The sequence below is a fragment of the Chelmon rostratus genome, chromosome 5 (genome assembly GCF_017976325.1).
Source record: "Chelmon rostratus isolate fCheRos1 chromosome 5, fCheRos1.pri, whole genome shotgun sequence".
Lineage (NCBI taxonomy): Eukaryota > Metazoa > Chordata > Actinopteri > Chaetodontiformes > Chaetodontidae > Chelmon > Chelmon rostratus.
This window is the reverse complement of record NC_055662.1, coordinates 25,218,126-25,236,969: the sequence shown is the minus strand read 5'-3', so window position 1 is coordinate 25,236,969 and position 18,844 is coordinate 25,218,126. Positions and strand designations below refer to the sequence as shown.

The window sequence follows — 18,844 nt, the reverse complement described above, 5'->3', positions numbered from 1 at the left end:
AGCAGCATCAGTTATTCAGGGCATCATATAAGTAAAAACGCATCAGTTGTTAAGGTGCTTTCATTATGAGGACTGTGAACATGCAGCTTTATTATGTGCTGTATGGCCTGAAGCCCACTTGCTTAGTTTAATGATGGCCTGTCCTTCGACCTGGTGCCTTGCAGCCCTACCAAAGAGTGATTTTTCCTCCTCACAGATATCTGTATAAAGTTTAGGAATACAAGAAAGCAAACATGATGGGGTTTTTTTATTGAAACAGTTTACTGATAAATGACAGATGGTTGTCATGAAACTTTCATGTTTAATCTCAAAAAATCATGGGCTAAAAAGTCATACATGGTACTTAACATTGAATAGCAAGAGAATCCATGCTTCAGAGCAGACACTCAATTCACAAAGAAATCAGGCAAAATGCCCTTTTGATTTCAATAAAAAATATTAAATCTTTTTTTTCCACTCTATCCATCTTTACATGGTACAGGTTTGTTCGCTTTTTAATAATATAAAAACGCTTAATACTGATTGTGAAACACTGGAATTAATTTACAAAACATAATAATAATTATTATAATATTAATAACAATAACAAACAATAATAACAATAACCATTAAATTTAAAAACAAAAAAACAGAATGGAGGAAATCAGTCATAGCTGTTGCATCTTGGCCCACACAAACAGCAAAGTTTCGGGGGAAAAAATACCAAATGGCATTTACATCTACCTGACACACAGTTACACACAAACACAGTATCAGGTCGTTGAGTATTTCTCATTGCCATTTACAGTGTTATGGGCACAAAGACAAGACACTCTCTAAAGCCTTCATGTGCCTCTGCAGGATCACACTCACTGACCAGTCAAAGCCTTTTCACTGTCAGTCAAGCTCAGTGGACCGATAGTGGTCCTCAGAAAGTGCCCTACTCCTCCAGCACACAGGATAGTAAATGATAGATTAAAGTATAGGACCACTTTAAATGTCTCAGCATTTAGAAGAAGGGAAAAATCTTCCAGGCGACAGGAACTTGTATCCATTGCCAGCAGGTAGTCGGATAGAACGAGCACCAGGGCTACTGCTTGTGGAAATAGTAGGTGATGGGGCCACTTTTCTGGGGTTGGAGCAGTGGTGTCCATTGGAAGAGTTCTTGCTGCCCCTGTCTAGTGACTGCAGCCCCAGCTCCCGCAGCTCCAGGCTGTCTTGGGTATCGTTAGGGGAGCAATGGCGTGGGGAGAGGTTCAGAAGGCTCAGTACATCTCTACTGGCAGAAGCAAGGGGTCCCGGACCACTGTGGATGGCTTTGACAGGACCTAGATGTTGCTGTTGCTGGGCTGCTGCATTAGCCCAAAAGGTCTTCAGATTGTGGATAGCTTGGACTTTTTCATCAATGACCCCTCTTCTTAGGCGGTCCAAGTCTGGAGCATCAGCCGATGTAGAGCAGGCAGAGCCTGTAGAGGAGTAGGACAGGGCAGGGGATGGGGCACTGCCAGCCGGGGACTGGTGACCAGAGCTGGGAGACACGTTACTCGGGGAACGAGAGATGTGGCCACTGTACGGGGAGCTGGGGTACTTTAATTTGAACTGTGTGTGGCTGTCCAGAGTGGGCGAAGGATGGCTGCCCTCCTTTTGGGAAGACTCAGAGACTGCAGGACTATTGTAGCCAGAGCTTATCTTCTGCAGTGAGGAGGAACGGGAAGGAGGTTTGGGTCTTGGGGAAGACTGAGCTCGACCACTTGCGCTGCTGTTAGGACGGCTGAATGCGCTCGTTTCAGAAGAGCGGAAGGCGCTGCTCCTAGCTGAGGTTCCTCCTGTCCCACCTTCTGCACCAGCCCGTTGAAGACTACCCACTGCACGTAGATGACTCTGAGTCTCCTCCAGAATCTTCTGGGCCAGCTCCTGAGGATCCAGAGGGGCAGTTTTTTCTTCCTGAGACTTGACAGTACTGTCCGTCTCGGTACTGGACTGGTCAGATTCACCTGTATCTGAGCTGCTCACCTTACCCACCTTTTGGAATGGTGAGTTTGGGCTGGGAACCAGGCATGTTTTGACAGGGGATGTAGGTGTGCTGACACTGCCCCTTGATGATACTGATACAGTGTAGCCTCTCCCTGCTCCTGTGCTGGACCCACCAACAACCCCCCTGCCTCCACGGTGGTGGCGCTGGCTGTGGCCTGGTGGCAGAGGCAGAGAGTCACAGTGACTTCCCAGCGGCTCGCTGCTGATAATGGAAAAGCCCTCATACTCCTCCTCATCCCCGCGGGCTCCTGCCACTGCAGCAGCTGCCCCGTGAGGAGAGGAGCGACTACGGGGAACATGAGGGTGTTTGTGGATAGAATAGTGTGCCGTGGCCCCACTGCGTTGTCGATGACCAAGGAAATCACAGTCTGACTTGGAAGCAAAGCTCATGGAGGAGGCTACAGAGCTGAGGCTATAGACAGAGATGGCATCTGATGCCTGATTGTCCAGGCAAGGGGGTGAGAAGGGGAGGCTCGAGTATCCCATGGGCAGGGGGTTGGACACAGACTGGGCTGAAGCTAGAGATTCCAGGGAAGACGAACTGTCCAGACTGAGACGCTTGGGCAGTTCTGTGGAGTCTGAAGCAAGAGAAGAAAAGGGAAAAAATGTGACACCTGATGGAAACAACAGGATCGCTAAAAAAAGGCTAAATGTACATTTACATGATTCCAATGTGCAGTCTAGTGATTGAAAATATTACAAAGAACAGAAATGATACAAGGAACATGAGCAAATAGTCGACTCACCAAACAGTGCCAGCAGAGACTGGAGAGCAAAGTGCAAGGTGCGTCGATTGGCTAGCTTGCCTGTCTTCAGCACCACTTCTTCCTGGCCGACCTCACATAAGTCAAATCCTGCACACACACAAAAAGACAGCAGCTGTAAATACTACAGCTAACACTGTGTCTGTGACCCCACAGAGGTGCATGGACGCATGCTGGATGGGAAGTTGGAAGGGAGAGGGAACAGTTTTCTTCGGTAACAGGTGACTCACCAAGAGCAGCAAGAAATTCATGGCATCCTGGCAGTCTCCATAGCTGCACACTGATCGACACCTGAATGGGCAGGAGGGAGAAATCCTGTTCCTTGTCTCCTGTCTGGAGTTGGACTAGCACCTGGTGGAGCTGGAGATGAGGGGGGAGAAGACAAACAGGGAAAAACAGGCAGTGGTTAGGAATAAGTCCAAGAATAGAATAAAATGGTGAATTCTACAGGAGATGTGATTAATAGTAAAAATTTGTGTGATTAAATAATTTCTCTTCTATTAAGAATTTAAATCATCCAAGTGCAAATATATATAGTTCCCTGCTCTCAATGAATATTTCCTTTTCATCTGTTGAAGTTCACTAATATAATGGCACCCATGTGTTTGAATGTTTGAGTCCAACGCACGAGTACTCAGGGCTACAGAACATCTGCAGGGAAGCAGAGCTGAGAGGGTTTCAGCTTCGTGGGAGCTACACGTGCCCTGGAAGCACACTCGCCTGTTTTGTTGGGGGATTACTTGGCTTGGAACAGAGACACCTTTGTCAACCTGACGTAACTGTGCAAGGAATAGCACCATGCCTCGTCTCCTCACTTCACTCGTCGTGATTACGAGAGGTTTGTTTTTACATTATAGCTTTATCCCTTCTCCCACTGTGAAATATTCCTCTGACCTTTAATGAACCAGGGATGTAAATCCTTAAATACTCAAAATCCCCAAGATCTGACTGCAGGAACTAGCCATGGCGATATTTTGAACAAGACAACGCAGCAAGTGTTTGCTCAGCTACACTTTATGCATGCAAATGCTAAACAGCAGGAAAACAACAAAACTGACTATTAAATTGTCATGCAGATTAAACAGAAGGAAGCAATGTTTAGCAGGGCAGAAAGTGGAGAGTGGGCGAACAGGGTAGAATGGGATAGAGGGCAGGTAGGTGAAGGCACACTTACCATTGCCACCATATTTTTAACAGCCTTCAGACCGCACATTAGGGGCAGAGGAGAGACAATAGGCTTTTAATTGCATGCACACAGGCCATTCACAAAGGGTACAAGGGTTCGGGTCAACAAGAAGGATAACAGCAACAAGTAAAAGAAGTGTTTAATATATAAAAGAGTCTGATGCAATAGGCATACACAAGATTAGGTTGAACATGTTCCATGTTCTGTGCATTGAGAGCAGTATTTGCAGTATGAGGCAACAAAAGTGCTAATCACCAACTGAACTGGATAGTCTTTCATTGTAAGCATGTGACAATCACATGTTACACATAACAGGGATAAACCTCTACAGTGTAAGATTAATTCTCCAGTGTCACGAGCTTGGGTGCAAGAGAACAGGACTCAGATTGAAGTCAAGATTTTGCACTTGAAGGACTGCTAGTTAGGCTTCTACACAGCGTTTCAATGCAGATTAAACTGCAGCTCGAGCTGCCAGTGCATTGGTGTGTGTCCAGTCCTGACGTAACTAAGTTACGCAATGATATATCCCTGATATTCACTTCTAGCAAGGACCTCATGGTACAAAGACGTCTTAAAGCTTCAGAGAAAGTGGGAGGGACTGCCTCAATTCTTCTTGATATTAAATAATAGCTAAGGTATTTGTCTTTTAAGACAAAGACCAATTTCTATTCGGTGCTTTCGATTTAAAAATCCAGCAGCATTTGTTCAGAGCTGCAGGGGCCTACCCGGTTGATGAGCTGCTCTCCTGCCTCTGAAGCTGTGATGAGTTTGCACAAAGCCTGGAGAGCTGGCGGCGGCAGACCTGAGGGATGGGATCAAAGGAAGTTCATCATTATTCATACACAAGACACATTCTTTAAACCCCAAACTAAGTAGCACTGTGACTAAACAGGTGCTATATGGAGTGATATGAAATGTTACAAACACAAAGGACAGAAATGGCCATGTTATATGTGGAAAACATTGGACAGGAAAATATCATAAAATACACAACCGCCAAATTAGTAAAACACTGGACAGATTTTGAGTCTTATTCAGCTGTGAAGCAGAGCTTGTAGAGCTCAGGTCCATACCCAGTAGTGATTGTAAAGTGGTGCTGCACTGCTGGAGCCTGTCCCCTGGATCAGCAGTAGGAAAGAAGACAGCAGCAGGGATACCAGGACCTGCAGAGTCAAGACGGAAGCCCACAGCTGTCAGCAGGGCCTGCCAGCCAGGGACACCCCCCACCTTGTTCTCCACACTTTGCTGCGATGTGTACATGGAGTTACGCTGGCCGTTCTGTATCCTCTGAAGAGACTTCTCCACCTGCAAGGACAAAGGAAGTGTCAGTCTTTTGTGTGACATTTTTGCATAATAAGCAAGTCTCTGTGTGTGTGTGTGTGTGTGTGTGTGTGTGTGTGTGTCCAAGTCTCACCAGGTGGAGTAAAACTCTCAGAGCATCGCGCGCTCGATCTGGATATTGTAGAATCTCTGCTAAAGCTTGGCCGATGAGGGATGATGGGCTGTTGAGCTTGACATCGTTGCCAATCAGCATGTATCCTGGACAGAGAAATGCAATAAAAAGAGCTCCATTACAAGGTCATCGTTTTTGATTATTATTTTTTTATTATGGGTGGGTAAGTGAATAACATCTCTAACCCGCCCAGTTGGAGGGGTGCGAGTACTGCTTGCTGCTCTGGACAGTCTTCATGGCATCTGCCAGTGCTGCACTGGCCTTGGTCCCATTCAGCAGGGCAGTGTAGAAAGCATGGACGAAAACTTTGGAGGCCGCAACCGGGACGGGCCACAAGGACACGAGAGTACACTGAGCCCCAGCGGCCAGGAAGGCCCTGGTCAACCCCACGACACCGTCTGCTGTCACTTTGCTGCTGGACTCCTGGTACGACCTGCAGCCACAATGACACGCAAGCGTATAATTGAATTAGGAAGCTGTAAAGTATTTAATTGCATAACATTTCAAGGATGATTTGCTTTTACTATCTTTCTAGGCTGTGTTATCTCAGTCTCATTACTTACATTACAATTTCTTTTTAGTACTAATGCCTTGTATGTATATAACTCAATCCTTCCAACAACATCCACTAGTTTTTGATATAAAATGACCTAATTACTGTCATACAACTTAGAAAAATAGCATAAAATAAAATATCAATACCTTCTTCAACATCAAGTCCAATATTGAAATTTGTTCCCCTCAACCAAACCTACCCCAGGACCACCAGCTTGACAGGCAACCTCAGGTCCAATATGTCAGCAGCTGTGAGCAGGAACTCCTGGAGAGGCGGACTGTCGCAGATGCTCTCCACGTCACTGCTGTCATCCTGCATGTGGAGAGACTCTGGGATGGTGTAGCCGCTTCCAATGGAGCCCTTCCTGCCTCGACCGCTGCTGCCCCTCCTCCCCCCCGCTCCCCTTCCCACTGTTCCAACTCCCACGCTGGCACTTGCCCCACCGGGCACACTTTCTGGGTTCGGGGTGAGCACCAGAGCTGCCAATTTCCAGGAAATGTGGGTGGCAAAGTGGGCACACTCAGCCTGCGTGAGGGCACTCATCACCCTTTCCTTGGTGGCGGCAGAGCCGGCCAGGGGTTGGCAGCCCAGCAGCTCAGCCACCATTAGGGCCTCCTCCTCTGCAGACGACATGGGGCCCCACAGCCAGCGGTCCATCACAGGTGAGGGCAGTCTAGGGTTCCCCACCACTGCTGCCATTGAGACACCACCACATGGAGCTGGTCCGGGGCGCCGGGAGTGAGCCTGGGAGCACAGCAAGAAAGGTCACGTTATTGCTCTACAGTCTAAGGACAGGAGTTTAGTCATTTGTTAAAGATTACTTCATTGGATCTTGGTTGGTTTTTATAGAAGTTTCAAACAGATGTATTATTTTTCAGTCATGAATGAAAAGCTGAACCTTTGCGCTGGATCCAAGGCCATGGATGGAGGGAACAGCTATGAGGCTGAAGCGTTCATACAGGTATTCATTAGAGGAGCTTCCTTTTAGCAGGGCAAAGGGGATGAGGTATAGTTCCCCCTCCAGCACCATCACCAGCTGTCTGTGTCTGCCAACGGGCCCACTGGAGTGCATCAAGCCCTGTCAGACAAAAAGATTAGTACGAAAATGCACAAATGCAAACTGACATTCAGTCCGCGGTGCTTCGATTTCTACTTCTCACACGTGCATTTTCTGTTCATCTCTCTTCCCTGCAGCTACATCAATAGACAGGCAATGACCCACAGAGGTCGCACTCACCCCCTCCATAGGTGCGATGAGCAAATCATAAAGTGCTCGGAGAGGAGGCTTTCCGAGGTTGCTGGAGCGACGAGGCAGGGAAGAGTTACCGTCTTTGGCAGGTGACATGGTGTTACTGAACAGGCTGGTCATACTCTGGCAACTCCTGCACAATCACAACACAGAATAATGCTGTTTGCATTTTTACACTACACTTTTATACAGCAGATCCGAGACAGTTTTAGGCAGTTTGGTGTATCATGCATTTTGAGTACGTTCCAAAAATATACTGTATGCACAGACAACAACTCTTTTTTTTCTGTTCTCTTTCTGTTAGAAAATGCAGATCTGCAGATTCAAGATATTATTAGTATGCCACGCTTCAGTCACCATGAATGTCCTTGAGTCAAAACCAACATCAGGTCTGTTCTGATATTATTCTTCATAACAACAGGCACATTTATCTCAAACAATCCGAAGAAGCCTATGGTTGCTTTTGTAAGCTTGAAATCAACAGAAGGCTTGTTTTTATTAGAAATTTTTATTTTATTAGAAAAAAAAAGTACAGCCTGTGCTGTGACAGTAAACAGCCTGTAAACAGGGATTTCACATATCAAACTATTCTTTAACATCAAACCATCCTGCTGAAGCTAATGAGCTCTGCAGATGTGTTGGGAATGTGGCCGAAGAGGCTCCGAGTCTAACATGCAGCGTAGTGTTACATCAGACGTGGCTCTAGCGAGACGCAAACTCAGCCGCTGTGTTCTCTGCGAGTTTGTGCATGGTAGCTGCACAAAGCTGCAGGAGAATCCAACTCTCTCAATCACAGAGGCCCATCTTTCTTCTTCTAACATGCTTACTGCCAGATCTAAGTTAAACTGAGTAAGAGGCGGATGAAGACAGGCCATACTCAATCTCCATTAAGATGTGCTCTAATCCCTCACTGAACACACATACATAATTTCACATGACATGAGGAAAGAGCACCGAGATATTATGCTATTATGCAAAGCTCCTCTAGATGGCAATATTGCACTGTAGTAGTCTAGAGCTTAAAGAAACATGAAGTGACGCTGCATGCGATCAGCTTGCCAGAATCACCAGGAGAACAGGGCTCATCCCATCTTTGCAGGGACCTACTCTACATACAGTCAAAACTCAGAGCTTCCAGCTGATGACAGATGAGACTGTGAGTGCACTGTTTCACAGTGCTAAGAGTCTCTGAAGCAAACAAAAATAAGGTGTCTGTTTCAGGCATGTCTGCCGTGTGACAGGAGTGACAGCTCATGCACCGACACACAACATACTGAGAGCTGTGCTAATGGTGGCCGTGGGGTTCCACGCCTTTGGTGCTGTAGCCACGCAGGGCCGAGCTTTATGGTTGCACTCGTCACTGCTCTCCATCTGTTCCAGCAGCCAGAGTTTCTTCCGGGCCCCAGCCAACAGACATCTATCCTGCCCTTCTGGTAGCCCCAGGCCACTGGCTTCCCTCCAGCCTCCCAGCACTCTGTCTCTCTCCCAGGCCTTGGCATGAGCCTCCATGGGAAAGCAAACAATCGTTTGTTAGCCTGACAGGAAGAATGAGAGAGCGGGCAGGGGATAAGCCGAGCGAAGGTGAGTGTCAAGTGTAGAGGGAAACAGTGAAAGAGAAGACTAAAAGCAGTGAGGCTAAAGGTGAAGATCGCATTCAGTGGATGCCTAATTAGGCCTGTAGCTGAAAGACACAACTTTAAGTGTGATTTGAGAGTTGATACAAAGGTAGACAATAAAGTCTCCATAACAAACTCTATGACACCTCATTTCCAGCTGTGATATATAAATGATTGTTTCAGTTAGTGGCCACTCAGCTCTTTTGATGCAGGTGCCCTCCTCTACAAGTGTTAACTGCTTCTTTACAGACAACCTCATCGAGATCCTCAAACAATCTCATTATGCTATCACTGCGCATAAAAACGTATTCAATTACACACTGAGGGGATTAGACACGAGGAGACTTTCATTATCACCTTGCCATAGTAATCCTTCCAAGCTCCCTGGTGAAGATTAGATCTCGGTGTTAAAATAGGGCAATCGAAGATAATACCAAATGAAGATATCACACCAAGAAGCACAGGTCTTTTCATGCTGAGCGTATTGCTCTTGTACCAATTTTGATTTAAATGTCTTTAATTAGTTTATTATATGTTGGAGTAATTGCGGAAATAGTGCATGTTAGGGGAAAATGATAGGGGAAGGTGAAGGTGAAGGGAGCCGCTGAAAAGCACATGTACAATAACTGTCATCAAACCCCAACACGTGTGAAATTTCTTCATTTTCTCTTGCTTTAACATTGTGATAGACGATAGGCTCCTAAGCGTGAGGAGCTTTATAATTCAGACTTTTTTGAGGCCCGAAAGAATGAGCGGATTATTACCGGCAGCCCATTAAAGGGGCTTAATGAGCACCGAGACTCAATTAAAGCTGGAATTACCCTCTCATCAAAGAGCAGCTCAACTGTGGACGAGGACAGGGAAATATGACCCAGACACACATGTCTGTGCACGCATGCATGGTAATCGGTATACATTACCACAACGTAAATGAATACTTTGCATAGAAGTCTTAAACAACACTCTGAACGAGCCACTGGCAGACTCACTGCAAAATCCACAGTGATAAATCTGCACAACAAACACAAACAGGGCCAACATCTTAAAACCACATCGCTGTCTGTGTCTGGCACGCACACACACACACACACACACACACACACACACACACACACACACACACACACACACACACACGAGGCCCCATCAGAGTAGGCAGTTGATAAGGGCTTTAGCAGCTTGGCTCTACTCAGTCTATTTAATAAGGAGGATTCACATGCTGCCTCTGCGCTGGCTAAACAATGGAGAAAAGACTCCTTTCACAGATGAGCCACAATACCCACGAATCTCCTTACCCAAGCAGATATTTTTAATCTTTTTTCATGTGTGGAAAAATGGGTGTAAGTAGCGCTTGTTGATCACGGCTGTCTCTCAGCGAGAGCTCAGGAGCGTCGAGGTGATTCGTAAAAAATCTCCTACCTGTTGAACAGGTTGTTTCTGGACACCATGCGCAGAAAGCCTGTTGGATCAGTGACCGAGTTAAGCTTGTTGTTGAGCTCCTCAAATTGTTGGTCCAACAAATCTCCCGCCTCGCTCTCCGTCTCGCTGCTCGAACACCCTCTGAAAGAGCGAGAGAGGGAGAGACGGAGTGAGAGACAAGCACTGAAATGCTGGCAAGAAAAAGGCACTTCAGCAAAGTAGACAATACACAGACTTACATTGTTTCTCTGCGGATTAATCAACTACACACACTCCTGATCTGTCCGAAATACACACTGTGCAACCCACACACACTTGGCCTCATTTCCCAGACTTGGTCCAACACCCTGATGGTAAGCAGAGTTAAATCCTTTCATTATAATGCTGGTGATGCTGATCCAGTCAGCGGGGAGTCAACCACCCCCACCCCACAATCACTACCTCACCACCACTCGCCCCCATCTCCCCCTTCATGCCTGAACATCTCCTCTGATGCACCCACATCATCATGTAACTCTTATGTCAGCTTCTTGCGCTCACAGCAGCTGAGTGGGAACTTGCACCTTTACTGAAGAAATGCTGGATGCAGAATAGAGTTTTAAAAGATGAAAAATCCACACATTTAAAACAGATTTCTACCGTCTCGAAGGCTGCCTCCCGTCCTCTATATCATCCTTTCTTTCACGCACACATACAATATGCTCTCCCCATTCTTCTCCATCCCATTCATTTTCCCTCTCCAGTCATTTCAGAGTGCTGCCTCCCTTTCTCTCCACTCTGGAGAATGAATAGGCTGGTAAGTGGTGCCATATTGTGCCCATCCAGGCGCAGTGGCGTGTGTGCAGCTTCCCATTGGAGTAGTAAATGAGCTGGTAATGGGGCAGGAGGGCCAGGCTGCTAGGGTGGCGGAGGCTGGCACTGGGCGGACCAGCTGGGCACTATGGATCAAACACCAACTAGAGAAGCGATGCTAACGTCAAACGTGGTGTAGACTCACTGATGTCAACGGGCGATTTTAGCTGTCAACACATCTCGCCACATCCACCCCTGCAGAGGCCCTCTGGCTGCATTCCCCGTTGTCTTTAACCACCAGCCTCTGCTTCTTTGACTTTTACGCCATTGATTTTAGCATTGCATCTTAACCTTCCTCCCGATACTCTAAGTACAGCCCATTCTCTCTTTCTTTAGTTGTCAGGTTCTGTGTTTGTTATGTGGGTTCAACAGTCTGGCTACACAAAGAGCCATTATTCCGTCTCATTTATTCCCACTGGGGAGAGAGCGGAGTACTTTAGGAAGGTAGTGGAGGCCTGTCATCATTGGGAGCAATGGGGCAGAATAACACTCTTTTACACACACACACACACACACACACACACACACACACACACACCTTCTGAATGATAAAATAACCCTTCCTCAGCTAACTCAGAGGGTGAAAGTGTCATGTGTTAATCTTTGTTTTTTGTTTGGGCTACATTTCTGATCATATGTTGCTTTTATTCCTCCTTTTCGTGATTCAAACAGTGTGGTCTGTACTGCCATTGCTTTTTTGTCAATGAAGTTTTCTTTGTGTGCTCAGCCATAGTCACTATCCCTGCTCAGGGGGAAAAAAACAGCAAAGAGGTTGGGTCCAGACTAAATGCCTACTGGGTTATATAAATCAGTGATAGCATAAATCAGCATGCTAATGATGCGGCACTGCTCTCTTTAATGACAAAATATCTGAGTGAAATTTAGAGCTTGTGAGGTTGTGCATCTTTTGTCCATATTTGTAAGACTATCAGCTTCATAGTTTTGAACCAGGACCTCCTGCAATTGGATCAAGCAGCTCGTTAATGAAAATAAGGTGTGCCAAAATCACAAGGCTACACATATTGTTTTAGTGTGATTCATGTTATATATAGGTCAAGTGGTGGACCACCAGTGGAAAAAAATGCAACTGAGCAATCACAAGTTCGTGAATTCATTAAAAGCATGAGGTAATATGACAAGACATTGGTTTCTTAGAGGCAGCGGTGGCATTACTGCTGGAAATCTTCAAATAATATAATAATCCATGAAGTTACATATTCAATGCAACAAGCTTGTGCAAACATTCTAGCAATTACTCCCAGATAAGGATGTTATGATGTGGATGCTGAGCTCACAAACAGAGAGAAGAAAGTTGATTTCATTGTGACACCTGTGAGCATCTCACCTGCTGTAATAAGACTCCACTCCCAGAGCCTCACGGGCACTGGCAATGTGCTGCTCCAACGAGGAGCCGCTGACCACCCCGCCGCCGCCTCCCTCCTGGAACTCCGTCCCTCCTTCTGACACGCCCTCGCCCAGGTACACCTCATGAAACTTCAGGATGCCTGTGGAGAGAGAGGGGAGCGGCCTCGTTAAGGTGCTCATGAAACGGGGGCTTAAAAATATGACGCGCTCGCATCACTCGAATACGACACGACGGAATATTGGCTGGTTTCAGCTGAAAGCTGCGAGCGAGGCCGCGTGCAGAAGTGCATCTGTGGAGCGAAATGAATAAAACAAATAATGTTCAATAAAAGATAAGAGTAAGCTGCCTGTGCCATCTGCTGCCCGCCATGAGAGCTCAGCTGAGTTTCGAGCAGGAACATCAGAGGGAGGCGGGGAAGAGCACACTGGGAGATGGGGTACAGGCTGTGTGTGTGTGTGTGAACGAGTGTCAGTGCTGTAGCGCATGTGCTCGCATGTATTTTCTGTATTAACCGTGTTTGAATAGACAGTATGTGTGATTGCAGTGTGTGTGTGTGCACATTCAGGTCTATAAAATGCCACATAATTTACACTACTGAAGCAATTAGGACCTTCGTAGCCCTTTTTAGTGATGGCAGACTCTTTAGAGCAGGCCATGTTTGTGTGCCAGCTGGATGCCAGGGAATGCCAGGAAGTGACAGACAGGCGATTAGCGAGCAAGTGGCTCCCTCTTAGCCTGGGGCAGTATTCAGCGCTTTGAAGATCTCCACTGGTCCCTGAAGTGTTCCTCCCCTCCGTATGACTAGTGCTGGGGGGTCAAGTTCATCTGCTTGCCTGGGAGCTGGGTCACGGCTCTCATTTCCTCTCTTTGCAGCACAGAGCAGGGGAGAGCCAAAGAGCTGCTAACAGTACGGCGGCCTCAGGAGCCGAGCGGCACCCGCAGCTTTGCCTGTTCTCTTTGTGAAACCAGAATTTCACGAGTCGCACAAACGAGCCGCATCATCATCCCGCTGCCTCTGTCGGTGTCGCTCAGTGCGTTAAACAAAAGAGGGCAGAAACGGAGAAGAACACAAGGAAGCGTAAATGTGCGGCAACACCAGAAGAAAAGAAAAAAAAACAAAGGAGACGGGGAGAAAAGAGACAGAGGAATTATGCGCTGACTTGGTGCAACAGCTAAGTGTTTTTTCTGCTGGCATGTGCGAAGATGTTGCCGATGTTGTTTGGCTGCGTCACTTCCAATTAGCACGGTTCATTGGGAGATGCCTTCTGGGGTGAGAAACATGGCAGGGGGGCAAATCCTAACAGCAGAGTGACAGGTGGCACTGCTGCTCGGTGTTAACGCTGGCCTCCTTACCCCCGCAGCTGAAAACAAGCTGCAGCCTCAAGACCTTTTATCCGCTTTGATTTGAACAAGCAAGTGCGTGTGTGTGTTTGTTTGTGTGTAAGCTCTTTCACCTGTGTAGCTGCAATACACAGGTGTATTGGCAGGATGACAGTAAAGACCTGGGATGTTTACGCCGATACATTCATGTGCTACATTTTTGTAAATATTTCAGTCCATCCCGGCAATTACATGACATTTGATTGTTTTAGCATCATTTTAGAATATGTACGTTAATTTATGTATTGAGACTATTGTGTGAAATATTTCACAATGGAGGGAATAGAACAACAATGACTGAGAAATAACAAAAATAAGGCTTTGCATCCAACTTAAATCTGTCTGTCCTTATATTTTCACAACAATCGCTCATCTGATTGTGTACTGTGTAGTGTTTTGAGAGGAAACCCCATTAAATGTTACACCACAGATGACCTGCTGGGGACCTGCAGCTCCTCCTCTGTCTTTACATGCAATACAGATAAGGAAAGACTTGAGATGTTACGTTGGATCTAAGTCTTGCGGATAGTCCCTGCACTGGAGATGCAGCTCCGGGGAACAACATCACCTCAAGTCTCACTATTGAGGAGTGTAAAATCTGGGGCGTATCCATAGATGCTGAATGAGGCTTTGACTTCATGGCCATTCATTCATGGCGTGTTTATTGCCAGTGTCGAGGGGGAAGTTGTTTGGGTGAGCAGTTCTCAAGAGAGCTGCAAGCAGCAGTCCCAGAGGCGGAGCAATCAGCTGGTTCTGAACAGGCATGTTTGAAACCTATCCACCAATTTTTGTTTGTTTGTTTGTTTTAAGGCAGGAAACTATGACAAGAAGACAAACAGACATGACATGACTTCAGCACCCCAATAAAACAATAAGGCAGTAGGCCAAGCCAAGCCAGTCCTTACCTGCTCCTGGAGCCAGCAGCCAGCTGTACAGGTAACCAGCAGCCATGGAGAAATAAAGCACCAAAGCCCTCTGGCTGTTCACGGTGTCCAGGATGTGCTCCACTGTCACTGGGGTGTAGGGGTCTGCGTCCTGCTGGCCTGTCTGCCTCTCCACCAAGAGGTCAGCAAAGGCTCGTGTCCGGCCCCGCTCTGCTACTGCCAGAGCCTCATCATGGTGGCCTGTGGGAAGCGGCGGCCATGCCGATTAACAGATACATGCTAAAGCCTCATCTTTCGAATACTGTAAAAACAAATCTGACAGCATCAAGCAGTGAGGATATGAGTGTCTATGGGCATACCTAGGCTGACAAGGACCCTTTGGAGTGCCTGGTAGCAGGAGGTTTGCAGGTCAAACAGGGAGAGTTTATAGTCTGTGCTGTGCTGGGCTTCATGGCGGATGGTCTCAAACAGTGCAGATGCTCGGTAGAGCTGAAGAGAAACAACAACAAGCGTTTATTAGCAAAGCTATAACATACATCACATCTGTATTCAGTTCTGGTTACTGATAGTGAAGAGTGGTCCTACTGTATGCATCTCAATAGGCTGAGCATCACTGTCTTTTTTACAGGTTCCTGCCGGGGAAAGCCATGCTAAAAAAACGTAAGCAATCCCTATGAATAAAAATGTCCACCAGATAATGTACCACTAAGCGTGCATGATTTGACGGCTGTAGAGAGAATGATAGTGGCCACTAGATGGCAGCATCCCACCTCACGGCTCATCAACAATAAGGTCTACTGCCCTCTAGTTCTGCTCCTCTCTCAACAGAGGAAAGTCTGTAATGTAGCTTGATGAATCACCAACCAACACAAGTAAACCTCTCTTCAGACCTTATTTACCTGGACATGGGAAAGGGCAATGAGCAGCTAAACCACTAGATGGGCATCTTGGACGGACGGCATCCAAGGAAATAAATGCTTTGTGAGCTCAATAGGCCTGTCTGTGTTATTGGACCTTTCTATTCAGCGGCAGACATTGGATTGAGAGAGGGAGAGAGACAATGGAGAGGTGGGGTGGCATGCGGTGTTGCACATCGGCCAAGTGGAGCTGGCCAGGAGTGCTGATTCATGGGAGCCTTTATTGATTTCCTATTTCTGCGCCTATCGTAGCCCCGTAGGATGACTGGGACTGCTACAGAGCCACTCTCCAGGAGTCCGGGGCCGGCAGAGAGGGCGAAGCGCACTGCTCACAATGCTTGACCATAGTTCACACAAGACAAAGAGAAAAGGTTGTTGGCGTGGATCAAAAGGAGTCCATCAGCACTGAGTGAGAAAGAAAGAGAGGAAGAACGTGTGTTCCCTCCGAGCGCACATATATGCATATGCTGTAGCTCGCCTGGCATATCCCAAGGTCATGCGGGAAAAGTGTGTCAGAGGGAGTGAAGGGGGAGAGTAGAGATCAGCAGAGAATCTGTGAGCTCTGCTGCATTAGTGCTAGTAGACAGAGCTGCTAGTCCTGCTGATTTCACTGATAGGGCCATGGGAAGACTGCTGCAGTGCTGGTTTAATCTGTTAGGCTTGCAGACATCCCTTTAAGAGTGAAACTAATTTCTCACAGCGCCTTTCCTCTGGCCTGACCCCTCCTGTCACAGACGAAGGGGAAACAATCCTGAATGTGCTGCGTCCGCAGTGGCTCGCTTGGCTGCAATTCGGGGGGGAAAATCTGCTCCATTCTTCAGCTGCTATGCATTCGGAAAGCACTCTCATGTTTTACCATCGCTGACACTAACGTGGCTTTCATCTGACATGTTAAGCGAATGTCAATGTCACACTGAATCAGTAACGTGAGCAGAGCTTGATACACACACACACACCTCTAATGATTTTTGTGAAATACACTCCCTGGGGAACTCTCATCCTCTGTGACAGATGATATCAGAGGAAAAAAAAAGATGAATCCACAATAGAACGCTGATATTTAAGTAAACATGAATTTATTGATCCGTGTTCTCCTCAGATATGAATGTGAGCACCTCTCAGAGGGAGCATGTGCCGCTGAAAGAGCTGATTAGAATCAGGACATGTCAATCTGTGTGTCACGGCGAACACCGGGACGACAGCAAGGGTGCTAAACTACACCATGTTTAAATATACACAGAATGAGGAACATGAGGTCAAGTACTCTGATTCCACACCTATGGATGCTTTATGAATTTCAATACAAGCCTATACAAATGAGGTTTGAAGTGGGTCAGGGTAATTAGGTCATCTGTAACAACGGGCTCATGAATAACTATTTGATCTATACTCTGAGGACAGCGGTGTCCTTTCCCACCACTAATTCACCCTGGAGGTTACAGGCTGACATGGGGGGGGTGCTGTGGATCTCAATAAGTTGCAACAAGGACAAGGCAATGTTAACAAGCACCACTTGAGGTCTTAAGGTCAAGCGTGGAAAGCACACATGCAGCGGAAAATATGTTGCACCGGCTTGTAAGAATAATATTTTGCTTTAATTGAACACAAATTCCTCAATATGACTCACGAGCCGCTGCTCCAGTCGCCACCTTGGTTCACTTTTTTCTCTTCCCAACTCTTGTTACAGATAATTGCAAACAGACAAAGTTACTTTTTGAAAAGTACGACGCAGGACAGGAAAACAAAGCTATCTGGGTCACATAGATGTACCTAGTGTGCGTGTATCAAAACAGAAGTGTTTTGGACTAGATTCTGAAAGGGAAAGCAGCTGAATAACATCCCAGCGGACACACGTGACAGCCACTGCTGCTGGCTGACTGTTCACACGCTCGCATGCGGATACACAAGCTAAGAAAATCTTGAGCTGCGGTGTGCGGACAGACTGTAAAGAGAGATGTTAAGGGGATATTCCATGCTTGCCAGGTGGGCAGTGGGCTGAAGAGGACTGAGCGTGTGTGTGATGCAGAGGCTCGGGACTCCTGAGACCATGCACACAGATATAAAACAGCTTCAGTCATCTGTCGCCTGTCTGCTGAGATGACAGCATTTACCAGCTTGACAGACTCTCCAGCATATTGCCAGCAGCCGTGTTCAAGCTCTATAACCACCTCTTCTTTTTCGTCTCCTGTTGCTCGCGCTCCTCTGGGCTCCTTCTTTCACCATACGGGCATTAGCGAAAACTTATATTTCACACTCCATGTCTTCGGACATCTACTTCCCTCTCTCATTTGTACTCTTTGCCGACCAACAGATGTGCGCTTATTAGAGGTCGGTTTTAACTACAAGAGAGTCCAGATGGAGGAGAGGAGAGGAAAACTGAGTCAAGGTGAGTCAAGGCAAGAAGAGGGAACAGAAGATACTTCACCTGATGTTGGGCCTCCTCCAGATTCCCACTGGCCCACAGAGAGAGCCCCAGACGATGGCGGATCTTCGCCTCGTCCTCACGCCGAGCCAGCTGCTCTGCAAGCCGCAGGCCTGTCAGAAGGCGAGGGAGCACGAGCAGATGAGAGAGAGCGGAGAGTAAAAATTATTCAGAGCAGGCAGACTCTTAGGTGTCTTTCAGAGTAACAGATGTAAGCATAGCGTGGTACTGATGTTCTGACAGCGAACAGGTTTGGATATTTGGCCTCAGCTGTACGGTGCTGCTCACACTGGGACGAAAACACACAGACACACACTTCTGCCATAGAGGGAGGCTGTTAGAGCACTAATCGGACTGCATAGTAATCAATACAGAGGATTGACTGGCTGAGCAAACACAGACATGTGCTTAATGCTGGCATAAAAGAAGCCACACAACATCATGAAGACGTCTGCAAATATTTGCAAACACACTGATGAGCTAATAATAGACTGTATGCAAACCCAGAGCGCTCGGCTTTGTGATATTTAGTTTGAGGGAGTTATTTGGAAAGCATGTACACGTGAGCTGGTGTGTGTTGTGTGTGTCGAGGTGTGTGTGCTCAGTAAGTGTGCCTGTGTCGGATCACCTGGCCAGCGCGCAGTTTGTTTTTCATTTCCAATCCCTCAAGCAGCGAGGCGTATGTCACATCTTTGCATGAGTCCTCAGTCTGCCTGCAGAGTGTTTGGTTCTGCCCAATTACGGAGATGAAAATGCCGCTCCACAGA

At 47.0% G+C, this 18,844-nt stretch overlaps 1 protein-coding gene across 2 annotated transcripts in view; it reads right to left on the bottom strand.

Moving 5' to 3' along the window:
- Nucleotides 1–264: 264 nt before the first annotated feature.
- The window catches only part of LOC121606453 (tetratricopeptide repeat protein 28-like), a 156,131-nt gene continuing 137,551 nt past the window's right edge, over nucleotides 265–18,844 (bottom strand). For both annotated transcript variants that reach the window (XM_041936774.1, XM_041936775.1), the window contains 15 exons: nucleotides 18,081–18,190; nucleotides 15,098–15,227; nucleotides 14,760–14,978; nucleotides 12,454–12,613; nucleotides 10,257–10,397; nucleotides 7,210–7,354; nucleotides 6,871–7,050; nucleotides 6,172–6,716; nucleotides 5,602–5,849; nucleotides 5,378–5,502; nucleotides 5,037–5,268; nucleotides 4,689–4,765; nucleotides 3,008–3,137; nucleotides 2,760–2,867; nucleotides 265–2,591 (listed from right to left, as the gene is read on the bottom strand). In XM_041936774.1, the coding sequence (XP_041792708.1) occupies nucleotides 982–2,591; nucleotides 2,760–2,867; nucleotides 3,008–3,137; nucleotides 4,689–4,765; nucleotides 5,037–5,268; nucleotides 5,378–5,502; nucleotides 5,602–5,849; nucleotides 6,172–6,716; nucleotides 6,871–7,050; nucleotides 7,210–7,354; nucleotides 10,257–10,397; nucleotides 12,454–12,613; nucleotides 14,760–14,978; nucleotides 15,098–15,227; nucleotides 18,081–18,190 (4,160 nt within the window). In that variant the 3' untranslated portion in view covers nucleotides 265–981. The remainder of the gene's footprint in view (nucleotides 2,592–2,759; nucleotides 2,868–3,007; nucleotides 3,138–4,688; nucleotides 4,766–5,036; nucleotides 5,269–5,377; nucleotides 5,503–5,601; nucleotides 5,850–6,171; nucleotides 6,717–6,870; nucleotides 7,051–7,209; nucleotides 7,355–10,256; nucleotides 10,398–12,453; nucleotides 12,614–14,759; nucleotides 14,979–15,097; nucleotides 15,228–18,080; nucleotides 18,191–18,844) is intronic.